The sequence below is a fragment of the Muntiacus reevesi genome, chromosome 1 (assembly GCF_963930625.1).
Source record: "Muntiacus reevesi chromosome 1, mMunRee1.1, whole genome shotgun sequence".
NCBI classification, from domain to species: Eukaryota; Metazoa; Chordata; class Mammalia; order Artiodactyla; family Cervidae; genus Muntiacus; species Muntiacus reevesi.
In genome coordinates, this window is record NC_089249.1 from 28,199,711 (window position 1) to 28,215,624 (window position 15,914).

At 41.2% G+C, this 15,914-nt stretch overlaps 1 protein-coding gene across 1 annotated transcript in view; it reads left to right on the forward strand.

The window, feature by feature from the left end:
• The window catches only part of TM7SF3 (transmembrane 7 superfamily member 3), a 41,381-nt gene that overhangs the window by 12,932 nt on the left and 12,535 nt on the right, over positions 1-15,914 (forward strand). Inside the window, exons 3-6 of the mRNA XM_065940009.1 lie at positions 2,501-2,651; positions 5,553-5,673; positions 6,593-6,764; positions 12,055-12,232. Coding sequence (XP_065796081.1) covers positions 2,501-2,651; positions 5,553-5,673; positions 6,593-6,764; positions 12,055-12,232 — 622 coding nt within the window. The remainder of the gene's footprint in view (positions 1-2,500; positions 2,652-5,552; positions 5,674-6,592; positions 6,765-12,054; positions 12,233-15,914) is intronic.

Sequence of the window (15,914 nt, forward strand, 5' to 3'; positions counted from 1 at the left end):
AATTGAAGATATAATAGTGTATATGACCCATACATTGATTTTGTGGGAGGTCTTTGCAGCCAGAGCAGAAATCAGAGCTTGTTGAATTTCATAACTTTCTTAGGAGGAGAAAACACTCATTCATGAGGGGGAAGCCAAGTTTTTTTCTGGCACTATATTCAAAGGGAAACTTTCTACTCAGGCACTTACCTAGGAGACATTGTAAAATGGCACATAGATGATTTCCTTCTTAATAACATCACAGCAAAGATAACATTTGAAGGAAGAGATAGGGTGGAGAAAAAAATGCAGTTATATTTATTACATGCCCACTGTGTGCTAGGCCAGTGATCCTTGAGCTCCTGGGGCCAAAGACTTGGTGTCTGCTGAAATCATGGACTCTCTACCTGGCAGAATGTATGACTACATCTGTATAGTTTCATGGGGGTCTCTGGAAATGCATTGAGCCTCCTAGTTAGGACCCCTTGCATTTGGTTTTCCACGTAGTTACTTTAATTCTTATAACAGTTCGTCCAAGTAGTCCTAATGTTTATTTTTACTTTTGAGGAAACGGAGGTTAGGTGAAGGGGTGCCTGCATGACTGATGTGACAAAAGTGACCTGGATGAGCAGCATCTTGGGTCTCAGTTTTCATGCAGAAAGGATCTTAGTTATCCTTAATGATAATCATGTTCCTTTCTTGGGCTGCCTTTAGTTCTCACTATATTTATACTGCTGAGAAGATGATAACTAGAACTGCATATAATTCTAAAAGGGAGTGGTCTGCATGAAGAGAGCTGTTTCGTGATGAGCTGTAACTTCCTGATGACATGTGACACATTGGAGTTTTGGAGTCATCTTGGCAGTGAGTTCTTTGGAACTTTTGACCCTTAAGTTCCTTAGTCATTCTCTCTTATGCTTGTCAAACTGAAACCCACATAGCACTTTTTTCTTCCCATTTCCTTCTTGTTCAGTTGCTCAGTCGTGTCTGACTCTTTGTGACCCCATGGACTGCAGCCCACCAGGTTTCCCTGTCCTTCACTATCTGCTGAAATTTGCTCAAACTCATGTCCATCAAGTTGGTGATGTCATCCAACCATTTCATCCTCTGTCGCCCCCTTCTCCTCTTGCCCTCAGTCTTTCCCAGCGTCAGGGTCTTTCCCTTAACTTTAAGAAAACACTCTGAATCTATTACCTCTCAACTTTAGTACTTTATTATTCAAAAAGCTTTCCCAGCAGATGGGGGGAGGGAATGAGAGAGTATGGGGTGTGAGGAAGAGTAAGCTGTTGCTGCTGCTAAGTCGCTTCAGTCATGTCCGACTCTGTGCGACCCCATGGACGGCAGCCCACCAGGCTCCTCCATCCATGGGATTTTCCAGGCAAGAGTACTGGAGTGGGGTGCCATTGCCTTCTCCTGAGGAGGAGTAAGAACAGATCACAAAGAAGATGATCTCTGTGTTCACTGCCTTGGTCTTGGTGATGGTTTCCCAGGTGCCTGCATTTATCAAAACTTATGTTGGTATACTTTATGTGTAATTTATAATATGTAAATTATAACTCTATTTTTAAAAAACCTTTCCAGGACTGAACTCTTTGGGGGCAGAGCTTCTATTTTTTGTCTCGGTAGTGGTCAAGTTAATTTGTACCACAAATGGAGGCCACCCTAGTGACTTGGCCCACGTCACAAATCTAAACCTAAGACTGCACCTACAGGGAATGCCTGTCAAGGAAACCTAACTTACACTGATCATAATCCTCCAGCTCAGCTTAGCCAGCTCACTTGACCCTAGAAAATAGGACTTGCTCGTCTTCTGACTAAATCCCAACCTCCTAACCCAGCTTGTTCTTCTAATGCTCTAAAAAGCTAGTTCATGCTCCACATCCCTTGGGAAGCATGCTCTGTATCTAGTGAGGCACTGTACTCCCCCAGTCCATCAGTGGTGTTCTGTTGAATAAAGGACATCAGACTTGTTACTAAACTGTTTTAGTTTTGTCATTTCCATGGAAGTCCTTAACCCAGTAGTCTTAGTACTTGAAATGCGTGCTAAGTCAATTCAGTCTTGTCTGACTCTTTCTGACCCCATGGACTGTAGCCCACTAGGCTCTTCTGTCCATGGAATTCTCCAGGCAAGAATACTGGAGTGGGTTGCCATCCCTTTCTCCAGGGGATCCTCCTGAACCAGGGATCGAACCCTCATCTCTTATGTGTCCTGCACTGGCTGGCAAGTTTTTACCGCTAGCAACACCTGCGAAGCCAAGTACTTGACATAGTAAATCCTCACTGAAGGGACTGAAACACTTGGGAATGTTATTGTGTATCTGCTATTCCTGATCAAAGAGTGTATATTTTAAATAATTCCTCCATGTGTCTCTGTGGGCACATGCACATAGAGGTGAAAATAATTCTTTAATCAACTATTTGGTTTGGAGAAGCTTTGGAATAGGGCCTGCACTAGATTCACTGTGGCGCTGAAACACTGTTCAGCTGTTGACTTGCAATGACCCTTCTTTCCTTGTTGCAGACTCTCCTTCCTAATGCCTCGGGGACGGGCCCTGACAAAGGACTGCTTTCCATTCTTAGACCAGAGCAGAGTACGTGCACTTGGCACTTGGAGACATTAGACCCTGAGCCTGTCCAAAATGTGGCCGTTCCACTGTCCTACTCGGAAAGCGGTAACCTTTCTATCATCAACTCCTTATTACTGTCCAGAATGCAGGACTTGTGGGTGAGAATTTAGAGATAACTATAATCCTATTAAAAGCGTTTGTTATAGTACTTTGACTTGGAAAGGTTTTAGCAGCGGGGGAGTCAGAGAATTAGCATGATGAGTGAAAGCCCAGGAAGGGACTAGGACTAGAAGAACACATGTATTCATTTGGAAAACACTGAAGGAGACCTTGGAGAAGCTGTAAGTGAAAGACATGTCAAGAGGAGGGGTCGATTCATGTTGATGTATGGCCGGGACCAATACAATATTGTAAAGCAATTATCCTTCCATTGAAAATAAATTAAAAAAAATAAAAAGTCAAGACATGGTCCTCACACATTAGTTGATGGTTCTAGGCAGAGGAAGGAGAAGGGAGAAGAATGGGGTATTTGGAGAATGGTGGACAGTGGGTGTGGCTGGAGCCAGAGTGTGAAGGTCCTGGTATATAATGTGAGGTCTGCACTCTTTACTGAGGCAGCATGGAGGCTTGAAGCAGAGGGATGACCTGATGCCTTTCCTCACTTCAAAAGTTAACCCTAGAAGCAGTGTGGGGAGTGGATTGGAGGGGGCATAGTGGAGTCAAGACAGCATGACCTTCAGGACTCAAAATGAGAAATGAAGGTCTGAACAGTGGCCCTGAGAAAGGGAAGGAGGACAGGCTGGATTTGAGAAATTTGAAATGTGGAATTACAAGATACAATGACCAGTGGTTATGGATTGTAACAAGTGGGGAGCACAGACTTCCCATTTGGGCAGCTGGGAGATGATCAAAATAGTGATCAGGTGGGGTGTTTGTGGTGCTGGATGTTCTAGGTGGTTGGGATGGGGTTAGATGGTGACTTCAGTTTGGCACATTGAATCTGAGACACTTGTAGGACGTGTGGATGGACTTGCACAGTAGGCAGCTGAAAATAAGGGCCTAGGGTGGAAAAGTCAGGTTAGATATCCAACTGAACAGCTGAATAGCTGTTAGTAAAGTCATGGAAGTTAATGAGGTCATCCAGGCATGAACTGAGAGATTTAGGGAGGAAAATTATAGCAAATAATTTCCTAGTGCCTGCCACAGTTTCTGGGGGATGCTAACTGCTGAAGAATAATTAGAAGACTAAGGAGTGAATTGGACAGTGAGAAGAGAGACTGGACACCCAGCATTATAAGAAGTGGTAAATAGGACTTTGCAGAGAGGTCAAGAGAGTGACTAAAAACATCTTTATGGTGGCACAAGCCAGAGTCAGTGGTGGCCTTTAATGAGAATCATTTTAATGACACCATGAGGATAAAAACCAGATCATAGTGATTGAGGAGTGAAGGCGAGAGGAGATTTACATTCTCTTAAAGTTTGGTGGTAAAGGGAAGGAGAGGTTGCAATACCAAGACAAGGAGGTAGAATTCCAAAAAGTGATGAGAGCCGAAGAAAAACAATTGTATGTAGCCAAAGGGTAATTACTTGATTTAAAAAATGATAGATGTCAAGCTTTCATCAAGGTCAGTGTACGGAGAAAATTAGTGAGAGTGGAGTGTCAGTTACAGTACACATGATTTTCTCGGGTGTGGTAAATATTTGTAAATACAGGAGAAGAAGAGTGTGAAAGAAGAGCATGAAATTCCGAGGAAGAGTCCACTGTGAAGCAGTGCGCACGGGGTGTCTCGGAGCTGCAGAATTCCAGCAGTTTATGGAAATTAAGAACCAGCTGTGGGAACGATTGAATGAGTTTATGAAGCTGAGATCTTAAAATACTTTAAACTGGGTTTACCTTCTTGTGTCTTAACTTCTCCACTTGAGCCCACCATACCCAGTTCTTTGCATGGAATTGAACTAATGTCAAGGGACTTCTTTAAGTTTTGTCCTGGTTAAAGGTTATGAATAGGATTCCTAGTAAGAGCTGTTTTAACCATATTATGAATGTAAATTAAATACCCCGAGGGGATTCCCTGGTGGTGTTAGTGGTAAAGAAACTGCCTACCAAAGCAGGAGATGTGGGTTTGATCTCTGGGCTGGGACGATCCCTTGAAGGAGGGCATGGCAACCCACTCCAGTATTCTTGCCTGGAGAATCCCATGGACAGAGGAGCCAGGTGGGCTATGGTCCATAGGGTCACAAAGAGTCAGACACAACTGAAGCGGCTTAGCATGCAGGCATGCAGATACTCCAAATTTATTTTGTGTTTAATTGTGCACATACTATATCTAATACATGATCCTGGGGTTCTTGAGATCTTTTGTTTTTTCCTCTTTTATGTATACACAGACTCTTCCAGCGAGGATGAGAGGTTGACACCATCTTTCTCCCTGTTGAAAGAGTTAAGTGAAAAGTGGGCACCCCTTTTCTATTTACCAGGATCTAATGAAAACTGCTCAGAATCTAAAGAAAATGTGTTTAGGAAATGCACGCATTCAACATTTGGCATATAATTTTTGGGGTGTTCACAGAGCTCCTGAAACCCATTCTTGGACCCCAGCTTCAGAATTGCTGTCTCTTCTGATGTTTTCAACTCTAGAGCAGAGGTTGGCAAACTGCAGAGCGCAAGGCAAAGCCAGCTCACAGCCTGTTTTGTGCAAGTCTTATTAGAACACAGCCGTTCACTTACATATCATCTGTGGTTGCTTTCCTGCCACGGGGCAGCTGCCACAGAGACCAGAGAGTCTGAACAGCTTCTAAAATATTTACTCTCTGGCCCTGTACAGAAAAGGTCTTCCACAGCCCATCACCTCATATAACTTTACCCTCAGTCCATGAGGTAGGACAAAGCTAGAAGCTGTCCTCTGAACTTCTGTGTTGGGTGTTCTTGTAAGAGTGGGGTTCTGTTTTTCTGAGTTTGCTTTGACTGTATAAGAATTCTAAGTAACTTCCTGGTTTCCCATCTAGATCCTATCCCTGGTGGCTGTAATTTGGAGTTTGATTTAGATATCGATCCAAACATTTACTTGGAGTATAATTTCTTTGAAACAACTATCAAATTTGCTCCAGCAAATCTAGGCTATGCGAGGTATGTCTCCCAACTCCCAAAACTCTTTTCAGGAGAAGCATGACTCACTGTTGTGTAGACCGAGTAAATTCTCTCAACATCCATAGTTCTCCTTAGCAAAGTTGAACTGCTTATTTTTTTTTCCAAATAGAAGTAATATAAGCTTTGTTATTAATACTTAAGGTGTCATTTACAGTTAGTATTGTTTCCCTCCGTTCTTATGAAGAGCCAAATGCTGTCTTTAATAGGCACTTAGAAGTATGTCTTAGTTTTTGTAAAGAATTTTAGATATAGAAAGCATTTTTTGGACTTCCCTGGTGGTCCTGTGGCTAAGCCTCCGTGCTCCCAATGCAGGAGGTCTGGGTTCGATTCCTGTTCAGGGAACTAGACCCACATGCCTCAACTAAGAGTTCACATGCTACAACCAGATATCCTATGTGCGGCAACAAAAACCCGATGTAGCCAAATAAATAAATATTTTAAAAAAGAAAGCATTCTGTAGCTGTGAAACATTCCTATGTTTGTCAGGATTTTATTGTTTTAATTAAAACTCTGCCCTAATTTCTACTTTAATAGTAATGATAGGTAACATTTGAACACTCTCTGTGTATCATTCACAGTGCTACTGAATACTCTATGTTCTTTGCCATTTAATCCTTAGAATTTTATGAAGAAGGGGCTTTTGTTCTTATTTTACAGAGTAGTGCCCTAAGGGTTGTTGAGATTAAGTGACTTGCCCACATACACACGGCCAACAAGTAGCTAAGCTGGCAGTTGACTCATATCTGGTTAATTAACCATACATACTGCTTCGCTTTCCTTAGTGATGCCAAACTGGGAATCGCTGTTGCAGAAGTTTGAAGTTTTGATTCCTATTTACATTAGTAGATGAGATTTGTAGCACGGGAGATTGATGTTCAGCTTTGTTGGTTAATTTTAGAGGCGCAGATCCTCCGTCTTGTGACGTCAAGACGGGCCTGGACTCCAGGTGGAGGTTGCGGTATGATGTCTATCAGTATTTTCTGCCCGAGAACGACCTCACTGAAGAGGTGCTGCTGAGACATCTGCAGAGGATGGCCGAGGTGCCTCAGGTGCGGGCCAATGCTATCAAGGTAAGTCTGATACCTGTAACTCCTGTAGCCAGACTGTGACCCCTTTGTAAGAGCTGAGAAGGGGAGAAGCTACCAGGAGCTTATTATTATTACTGTTTTTACTGTTTTCTTGGTCTTTCTAGGATTCTCATTATATCCTCTTTGATTTCATTGTCATCTTGGGAGTCAATGCCAGTGACATCCCAGAGTAACATTGATTTTTGAGGAGATGCATGTAAATATTGTTATGTTTTGTTGCAACCACATGTTTTGTTGTGTTTCAAGGAAACACAAATTGTGGCTGGTTATCTTGAGCTATGGGTGGAGTGGGTGGTCATTTTCTATGTACTCCCATAACTATTAGATTAAAAAAATTGGGAAATGTAATGTGTATACTGTTTCAAGAAAAAATAATGGGAAACTATTTAAAGATATACGCATTATTCTTACTATTTAAATGCAAGTACAAAGTTTGTAACTTGCAGCAAAAATTTTCTCTGAGCTTTTGAACCCCTGAAAACTCTTGCTACTCCTCAAGTGTGGGGGTACAGGCTGGCAGCGCTGGCATCACCTGGGAATTTGTTAGAGTCACAGACTCTTAGGCTCCACCCCAGATCTACCGCATCAGCGTCTGTATTTTATGATCCCCAGGTGATTCCTCTGTACATTAAAGTTTGAGACTCATACTCTTGATCATTTTTGTAGAGGGCAGGATTTTGTCTTTATGTCTTAAAAGGTACCTGATATCAGTCTGATAAACAAGGACATCTGTCAGTCTGGTGGTTGGTGAGGAGCATTTTTCCAGACTGTTATGATCTTCCCAGAAAGTTGCAGACTACCAGATTATATAGAAAGAAACTATTGAAATAGGGCAGCTGCGGGCCTTCCCTGGTGATCCAGTGGCTAAGACTCTGCGCTTCTGATGCAGGGGGTCAGGGTTTGATCCCTGGTCAGGAAACTAGATCCCATGTGCTGCAACTAAAGATTCTGCATGCTGCAACAAAGAATGAAGATCCTGGATGTCACAACTAACACCCGGCACAGCCAATGTAATTAATTAATTTAATTTAAAAAATTATGATTATTCACAAATTAGGAGCTCAATTCAAAAAGTTTGCCTTTGTACATAGGAAATTTCAAAGACCACTTTTATTCTCATGAAGAATACAAAAATTCATATAACAGTCTTTTTAGGTTACTTTTTAAAATTTTAGGCTGTATTGCACGGCTTAGCGCGGTACTAAGTTCTTAGTTCCCCAACCAGGATCAAATCCAGACTCTTGGCAGTGAGAACCCAGAGTCCTAACCACTGGACTGCCAGGGAATTCCCTAGGTTACTTTTTAACTTTGGTTAAGAGTTAGAACCTTGTGTGCCAGAATTCAAGGAAACACAAATTGAGGACATGACAAAAAGAATGTGGAGCCTATTAGAAGAGGCTCACCCTGACCAACTCTGGGCAATTCAGTCATCAAAAAGAACATGATCAATTAAGCCTTGAATAAAGAAGAACATCTTTAGTCCATCCTGATACTAAAAAAAAGAAAAAGGAAAATTCCTCAGTTGCTACTTACCACTGGAGCAACTTACGTAAAATTACTCTGAAAATTGATAAAAGGGAAGGAATTTACCTTTAACAAAAGAAGGATGTGAATTCACCCCCAGTTGATAAGAGAAAGCTCTCCTTCATTTTTTCAGTATTTACTTATTTATTTTGGTTGTGCTGGGTCTCTGTTGCTGCACACAGACAGACTTTCTCTAGTTGTGGTGAGTGGAGGCTACTCTCTAGTTGCAGTGTGTGGGCTTCTCATTGCGGTGGTTTCTCTTGTTGTGGAGTACAGGCTCGAGGATGCATGGGCTCAGTAGTTGCAATTCACAGGCTCAGTTGCCCCGTGACATGTGGGATCTTCATGGACCAGGTATCAAATCACTGTCCTTTGCATTGCAAGGTGAATTCTTAACCACCTGTGAAGCCTCAGAAAGCTCTTCTTTAAGAAGAATGCCAGCTAGTAACTGCAGAAGAATAATAGAATTAGAAAATCACCATTTTATGACCCTCAATGAAATAATTCAGGCAAGGATCTCCAGGTAAAAGAGTGTTAGGGGGCAGGATAATCCCAAGATGCCTAAATAGCACCCTGAGGTTAATTCTAATTGCAGAGGGAAAACTACTTTCAGAATGGAGTGATTTGATGGTCTACCTTATCTGTGTGGTCAAAGTTAATTTTGCTGATGAACCTGCATTATGTGCTTAACCTTGAACCTGCATTCTCTGCTTAAAGCAATGTAGGCTGACTTTACCACCATCACTTATGGAATATTCTGGCAAAACAGGTTCAACTTGATTTCCTGTTTATAGGAGTTTCTGTTTACAAGAAATCCATGGGATGAAAGTACAAGTTAGACACCCTGAGAACAATCTGATAAATTCAGATTGAAGAATAAGCTGTAAAATAGCTTCCTTCATCTTTCAAAGGTGGGAGAAAGGTGGTTCCAGATTACAGAGATTGGAGATAAACATATGGAACTTGGTTGGATCTTGGTTAAGGGGAAGAAAACTATAAAAGACATTCGGGGAAATTCGAATATGGACTGTGTATTAGATAATAAGAAATTATGAATTTTCTTAGGTGAGCTAAGGTATTGTGGGCACGTCGGAGAATATCCTTATACTTGTACTTGCTGTTCAAAGTGTGGTGGGTGAATGCATAGCATTGCAACACCTGAGAGTTTCTTAGAAAAGCAGAACCTCAGGCACTTCCTCTGACCAGCAGAATCAGAGGCTGCCGTGATTCACAGGCCATTAAGTTTGAGAAGCACTGTGTTAGGACATGCACACTGAAGTATTTAGGAGTGAAATGTCATGATACCTGTCACTTACTTTAAAAAAAAAAAAAAAAAAAAAATATATATATATATATATATATATATATATATATATATGGGAGAGGAGGGAGAAAGAGGGAAGGACAGAAAAGCAAATGTGCTAAAATAATAACAACTGTTGAATCTAAGTGGTTGTATATAACTTACTCATTGTGTTATTCTTTCAATAGTTCTCTCAGGTTGAATGTCTCATAATAACAACTTGGGAGAGTAGAAGCTAATGTTAACAGCATTCTGTTGGGCTTGACTAGTCCTTTCCCCAGAAAACATATTTTTGAAGGCTAAGCACTATATTTAAACAGTAGAAGTTTTCTAAGAAACTTCTAATTATTCACTCCTGAAACTCTTAATATTTAGTTTTCTCTCTTCTGTTAGTAGGAACCTATCTGTCTGTGAGGGCTAAGTGGAGCTTTTGTTTTTATTACATGTATCCCCTATCTAAATGAAACTAGAACACCTCCTAACACCATACATACAAAGACTTAAATGTAAGGTCAGAAACTATATAAAGTTCTTAGAGGAAAACATAGGCAGTACACTCCTTGACATAAATCAAAGCAAGATCCTCTATGACCCACCTTCTAAAGTAATGGAAATAAAAAAAATAAACAAATGGGACCTCATTAAACCTAAAAGCTTTTGCAGAGCAAAGGAGACTATAAACAAGGTGAAAAGACAACCCTCAGAATGGGAGAAAATAATAGCAAATGAAATAACTGACAATTAATCTCCAAAATATATAAGCAGCTCATGCAGCTCAATACCAGAAAAACAGGCAACCCAATAAAAAAGAGAACAGGAGAGCTAAACAAACATTTCTCCAAAGAGGACTTGCAGATGGCTAATAAACACAGGAAAACATGCTCAACATCTCTCATTATTAGAGAAATACATATCAAAACTACAATGAGATCTCATGAGATATCACCTTACACTGGCCTGGATGGCAATCATCAAAAAATTTACAAACAATAAATGCTGGAGAGCGTGTGGAGAAAAGGGAACCCTTTTGCATTGTTGGTGGGAATATAAATTGATATAGCTCACCATATAACCCAACAATCCCACTACTGATCATGTTCTCTGAGAAAACCAGAATTAAAAAAAGACACATGTACTCCAGTGTTCATTGCAGCCCTATTTATGATAGCTAGGACGTGAGTCAGTGCTAATAAGGTAGATGAACACCTATTACACAGAGTGTACGTCAGTCAGAAAGAGAAAAACAAATACTGTGTGTTAATGCATAGATACAGAATCTAGAGAGATGGTTCTGATAGACGTATCTGCAGGGCAGCAGATGCAGATGCAGATATAGAAAACAGACATATGAACACAGTGGAGAAAGGAGAAGGTGGGACGACGAATTGGGAGAGTAGCATTAAAACATATATACATTACCATATGTAAAATAGATAGCTAGGGAGACTTGGCTGTGTGATGCAGGGAGCTCAACCTTGTTCTCTGTGATGACCTAAAGGGGTGGGAGGTGGGAATGATTTTCAGGAGCGGGGGACATGTGTATAACTATAACATGTGTATAACCCCCCACAACCTATGTTGGCTCTGGCTCTCAGCGATCACTAGTTGGACCCTCCCTCTGTGCGGAGTATTGACAGGAGACTAGTGAGCAGGATGTATAAGGTTCCTGCCCTTACATCTTTTACAGTCTAGCAGATGGGAAAAATTCTTTTACTTTGTTCTAACTAGCACATTTTACTTAATCCTTATATCACATTTTACTTAAATCATTAATATATGCAGTTTTTAGATGTTTTTGTGTAAGAGCTTGATCGTATCAGCACGAACAGATTGTATAGGGTAATCTTTTGACAAACCCAAATGAGTTGGTAAACTATTACATATAGATGGATAGATAACAAATTGCTTTGTAGAGCAAGTGCATGCCTGCTAAGTCACTTCAGTCTTGTCCGGCTCTGCGACCCTATGGACTGTAGCTCACCAGGCTTCTCTGTCTATGGGGATTCTCTAGGCAAGAATACTGGAGTGGGTGGCCATGCCCTCCTCCAGGGGATCTTCCCAACCCAGGGATCGAGCCAGTATCTCTTAAGTCTCCTGCATGGGCAGGTGAGTTCTTTACCACTAGCACCACCTGGGAAGCCCAAGGTATAGCACAGGGAACTATATTCAGTATCCTGTGATAAACCAGAATAGAAAAGAATATGAAGAAAATAAATGTGTGTATAACTAAGTCACTTTGCTGTAGAGCAGAAATTAACACAACATTGTAAATCATCTGTACTTCAATACATTAAAAAAGTCAAGTGGGCTGGTATAGGTTTTAAACAAGAATGATGCTTTCCTATTAGAATTTAATAGCACATGTAGGTGGGGTTATAATAGAAAAGCTTGTGGGGTTTGATTTTTTTAACTTAAACACTAATCATGCATTACTTTTGGTTTCAGGTCGTCACCCTAACAGCTGACGATAAGACAAGTGTTTCCTTCTCCTCTCTCCGGGGACAGGGTGTCATTTACAATGTCATCGTTCAGGATCCACTTCTAAACACGTCCACAGCTTACGTGCCCACTCACACGTATGCTTGCAGCTTTGAGGCAGAGGAGGGTAATTGTTCTTCCCTCGGTGAGTATGTAGATTTCAACTGTGAACTTTCTTCTTTGGCCTTGAAGAGCTTTATCAACTAGAAAAGAACTTCAGGATATTTACAAGTGCTTTTGTTTCGTTTATTCATTCATACATTAAGCACACGCCTCCCGAGCGCCTGTGTTACTCTGCTCTCTTGTTCTAGGCACTGGGATAGAGGAGTGAACAAAATGGACAAAATACCTGCCCTCTTGGAGCCTGCATTTTAGTGGTGGGGGGAACGAGGCAGACAAAAGACCTTGGTAAAATACACAGTGCCTAAGATAAGTGATGAGAGCTGAGGAGCAAGAATTAAGTAGGTAGGGGAGATAACCATGGGGTGTGAGAGAATTTGAGAAACAAGGAAGCCCTTGCTGAGCTGGTAGCATTAGAGGAGACCCGTGGCAAGGCAAGGAGCCGTGCCCGTGTCTGGGGTGGGGAGTGGGTTGCCAGGCCAGGGAGACAGCCAGCGCAGAGCCCTCAACTGGGGGCCTGCCTTGGGTGGCTGCAAGAGCAGGTAGCCTCTCAGGTCCTCCTTTGAGCTATAGTGTTTATTCTGAGTGCAGTGAAAAGGCATTGGAGGGCCTGAGCAAATAATACTATGATCTGTCTCATATTTTAATGGGATCACTCTGGTGCTTTTCTTGAGAAAAATCAGGGGCAAGAACAGAAATCGGGAGATTGATGAGGAGGCCGTCATAGTGTCCAGGAGAGAGAGAACGGTGGCACTCGGGGTGTTGTAACATCATCCTGTGTGTGTGTGTTTAGCATTTTATTCTGAAACAGTTTTACAGAAAAGGTGTGAAAATAATTCAAAGAATTCTGTATAATCTTCACCAGCATTCCTCAAATGTTAGTTAACATGTTCTGCTGTTTGCTTTTCATTCTTTATCTAGACATACACACATATCTACATTTTTCCCCCCCTGAAGCATTTGAGAGTAAGTTGCAGACATAAAGACCCTTTTGCCCTAAAATATTTCTGTTCGTTTCCTTATATAGCCATAGTGACATTATCAAATCACAAAATGAACACTGATATACTACTGTTACTTAATCTATAGATGTTATCAAATTTCATTGTTTGTTCCACTAATGTCCTGTATAACCAAAGGAAAAACTTTTTTACTGGTCTGAGGTCCACTTCAGTATCACATGGTGCTTTATCTTCTTTAATCTGGAATAATTTCTTAGTCTGTTTTTGTCTTTCAAAAAACTTTACCTTTTTGAAGAGTACAGGTTAGTATTTATTTTGGTAGAAAGTCCTCAATTTGGGTTTATCTGGTTTCCTCCTAACTGAGTTCAGATGATGCATTTTTGGCAGGAATACAAAGTGTCATTCTCTGCAGACACCTGATGTCTGTCTGTTCCATTCCTGGTGGTCATAATCCTGAGTACTTGGTGAGGTGTGTCTGCCAGGTTTATCCACTGAGAAGTAACTATTTTTCCCTTTAAATATCTTTTAGGGAGATACTTTGAATGCAGGCAAATATCTGCTTCTCAAATGCTTCACTTGCTGGATGGAGGATGCAGTGAACTTTGCCTGAAATATTGCCAACGGGTTTGCCAGATGGCATTTTGCTCTATTTATCATTCCTTTCATGTTTATAGCTGTAGGAAAGAGGAGGGGATCTCAGGACTGAGCTGAGATTTAGCTTAGGGCCAGCTAAGAAAGAGATGGAAAAGGACCTTTGGATTTAGCAGCAACTGGAGGCTACTGGTGCCCTTGGGAGCATTTCAGAGGCGCTTGATTGGAGTCTGTTCAAGAACAAATAGGAGGAAAGAAATTGGAGAAAGAGTTCAAAGAGTTCTTTCAGTGAGTTTTCTATAAAGAATAAAGTCTGTGGGTTGTGGGAATTCCCTGGGGGCCCAGTGGCTAGGATTCAGCACTTTCACTGCCATGGCCTGAGTTCAGTCCCTGGTTGGGGGACTAAGATCCCATAAGCTGCACAGTGTGGCCAAAAAATAAAATAGGTAAATAAATAAAGCCTGTCAGTTGTGTTCAAGCAGGGATTAATTTTTGCTCTTCTCTGCTAGAGCTGTATCCCACCAGTCTTCCAGTGCCACGTGCAAGAGCCTTGAGAGATACAGTGCAAGAAACCAGGCAGATATAAGTTCTCTGATTTGCCAGCTAGGCTAGATCTTGTCTGGGTTTTTCTGTTCCCTTTGCCTTGAACTCTTTGCACCAGGGCTGCTCCTGATCAGAGCACTCTGGGCCCCGTCTTTCCACTTTAGGTGGAGGAGAGGAAAAGGTCCCACCTGATTGTTCCTTCAACTCAGGGTGGAACCCTCCCGGTCATGTGGGTTCTATCACTTTCCTTTTCAAGCTCGATGCACCTAGGATGCCTTTCCTGAGCTTGGAGTAGGGAGGATGTATCCACATTACCTCATTTAAAAAAAATTTTTTTTTATTGGAGTATAGTTTCTTTACAGTGTTGTGTTACTTTCTGCTGTAGAGCAAAGTGAATCAACTGTACATATATACATGGACACCCTCTTTTTTGCCGTTTAATTAAAACCTTTGCCTATGTCATTACCTATAGCGATGCTGTGATGACTAAAAGCACTGTAAACATTGGCTCTTCTCCATCCTCCCATCCCACTCACTATCTTACCTCTCAGTTTTACTTATGAAACCTTGTCTCCTCTCTGGTTTGCTTATATGCTTGACTTTCTCTCTCCTTCCTGGTATTGTGATCGGAGATTCTTAGTTCCCCTCTGCTGTCTAATGTCCTGGAGGAATATATCTAAACTGGGTCAGTTTGTATTGGGCCGCTTGCTGTCTCTGGTGATTGTACTTGCTGGAAACTTCCACTAGATTTTCACTTGAAAAAAATTATCCCACTAAACTGCATGTTTTTGTTATAATGATTGAATTGTAGAGGAGCAGTCAATCATAGGGCAGGAGGAGAAGGGGGCAACAGAGGATTAGATGGTTGCATGGCATCACCAAATCAATGGACGTAAGTTTGAGCAAGCTTTGGGAGATGATGAAGGAAGCTTGGTATGCCGTAGTCCATGGGGTTGCAAGGAGTCCGACATGACTTAGCAACTGAACAACGACAGATAGGTCTGAAATAAGCAGAATAGGGCAGTAACTCTCATTTCATCTTTCCTTTCAGCTCTTCATTCACAAAGAAACTGATATGTAGGTGTATGTTATGCCCTGCAAGTTCTGACCTTCTATCTTGTGTTCTTTATCTAAATGTAGGTCTTCATGGTATCCACTGGAATGCTTGAGTATTTTATGTGTTTTGACTTTTAGCTGGTTTGTAATACCTCTCATAAGTTTGCGTAGGTGCTGTGTTTGTATTTTTAGTTCAGGAATTATTTTCTTGTGTTTATCTCAGAGGAGTCATGATGGTGGTGAATTTAGTGGGCCTATTTTTCCCTTCAGTAGGGTTTATCTTTTGAATCCTAGTTTTTGTATTTAAGTTTGCGCTGCTTGAGGATCACAGGATTAGATTCTTCTGCTTCAGAGAGCACATTAATATAGTTATTAAGCTATATTTTTTTCCCAGAGCAACATGCATAATTGATAAGATTGGTAGTGACTTGTTCACACGTGACTTGTAGAATAATACATGTTCTTTTATTTAAATGTGATTTTCAGTTAACTTTGTTAGGGAAAACTTAAGTGAACTTCCATATACCATTATCCAGTCTTAACAATTTTGATTCA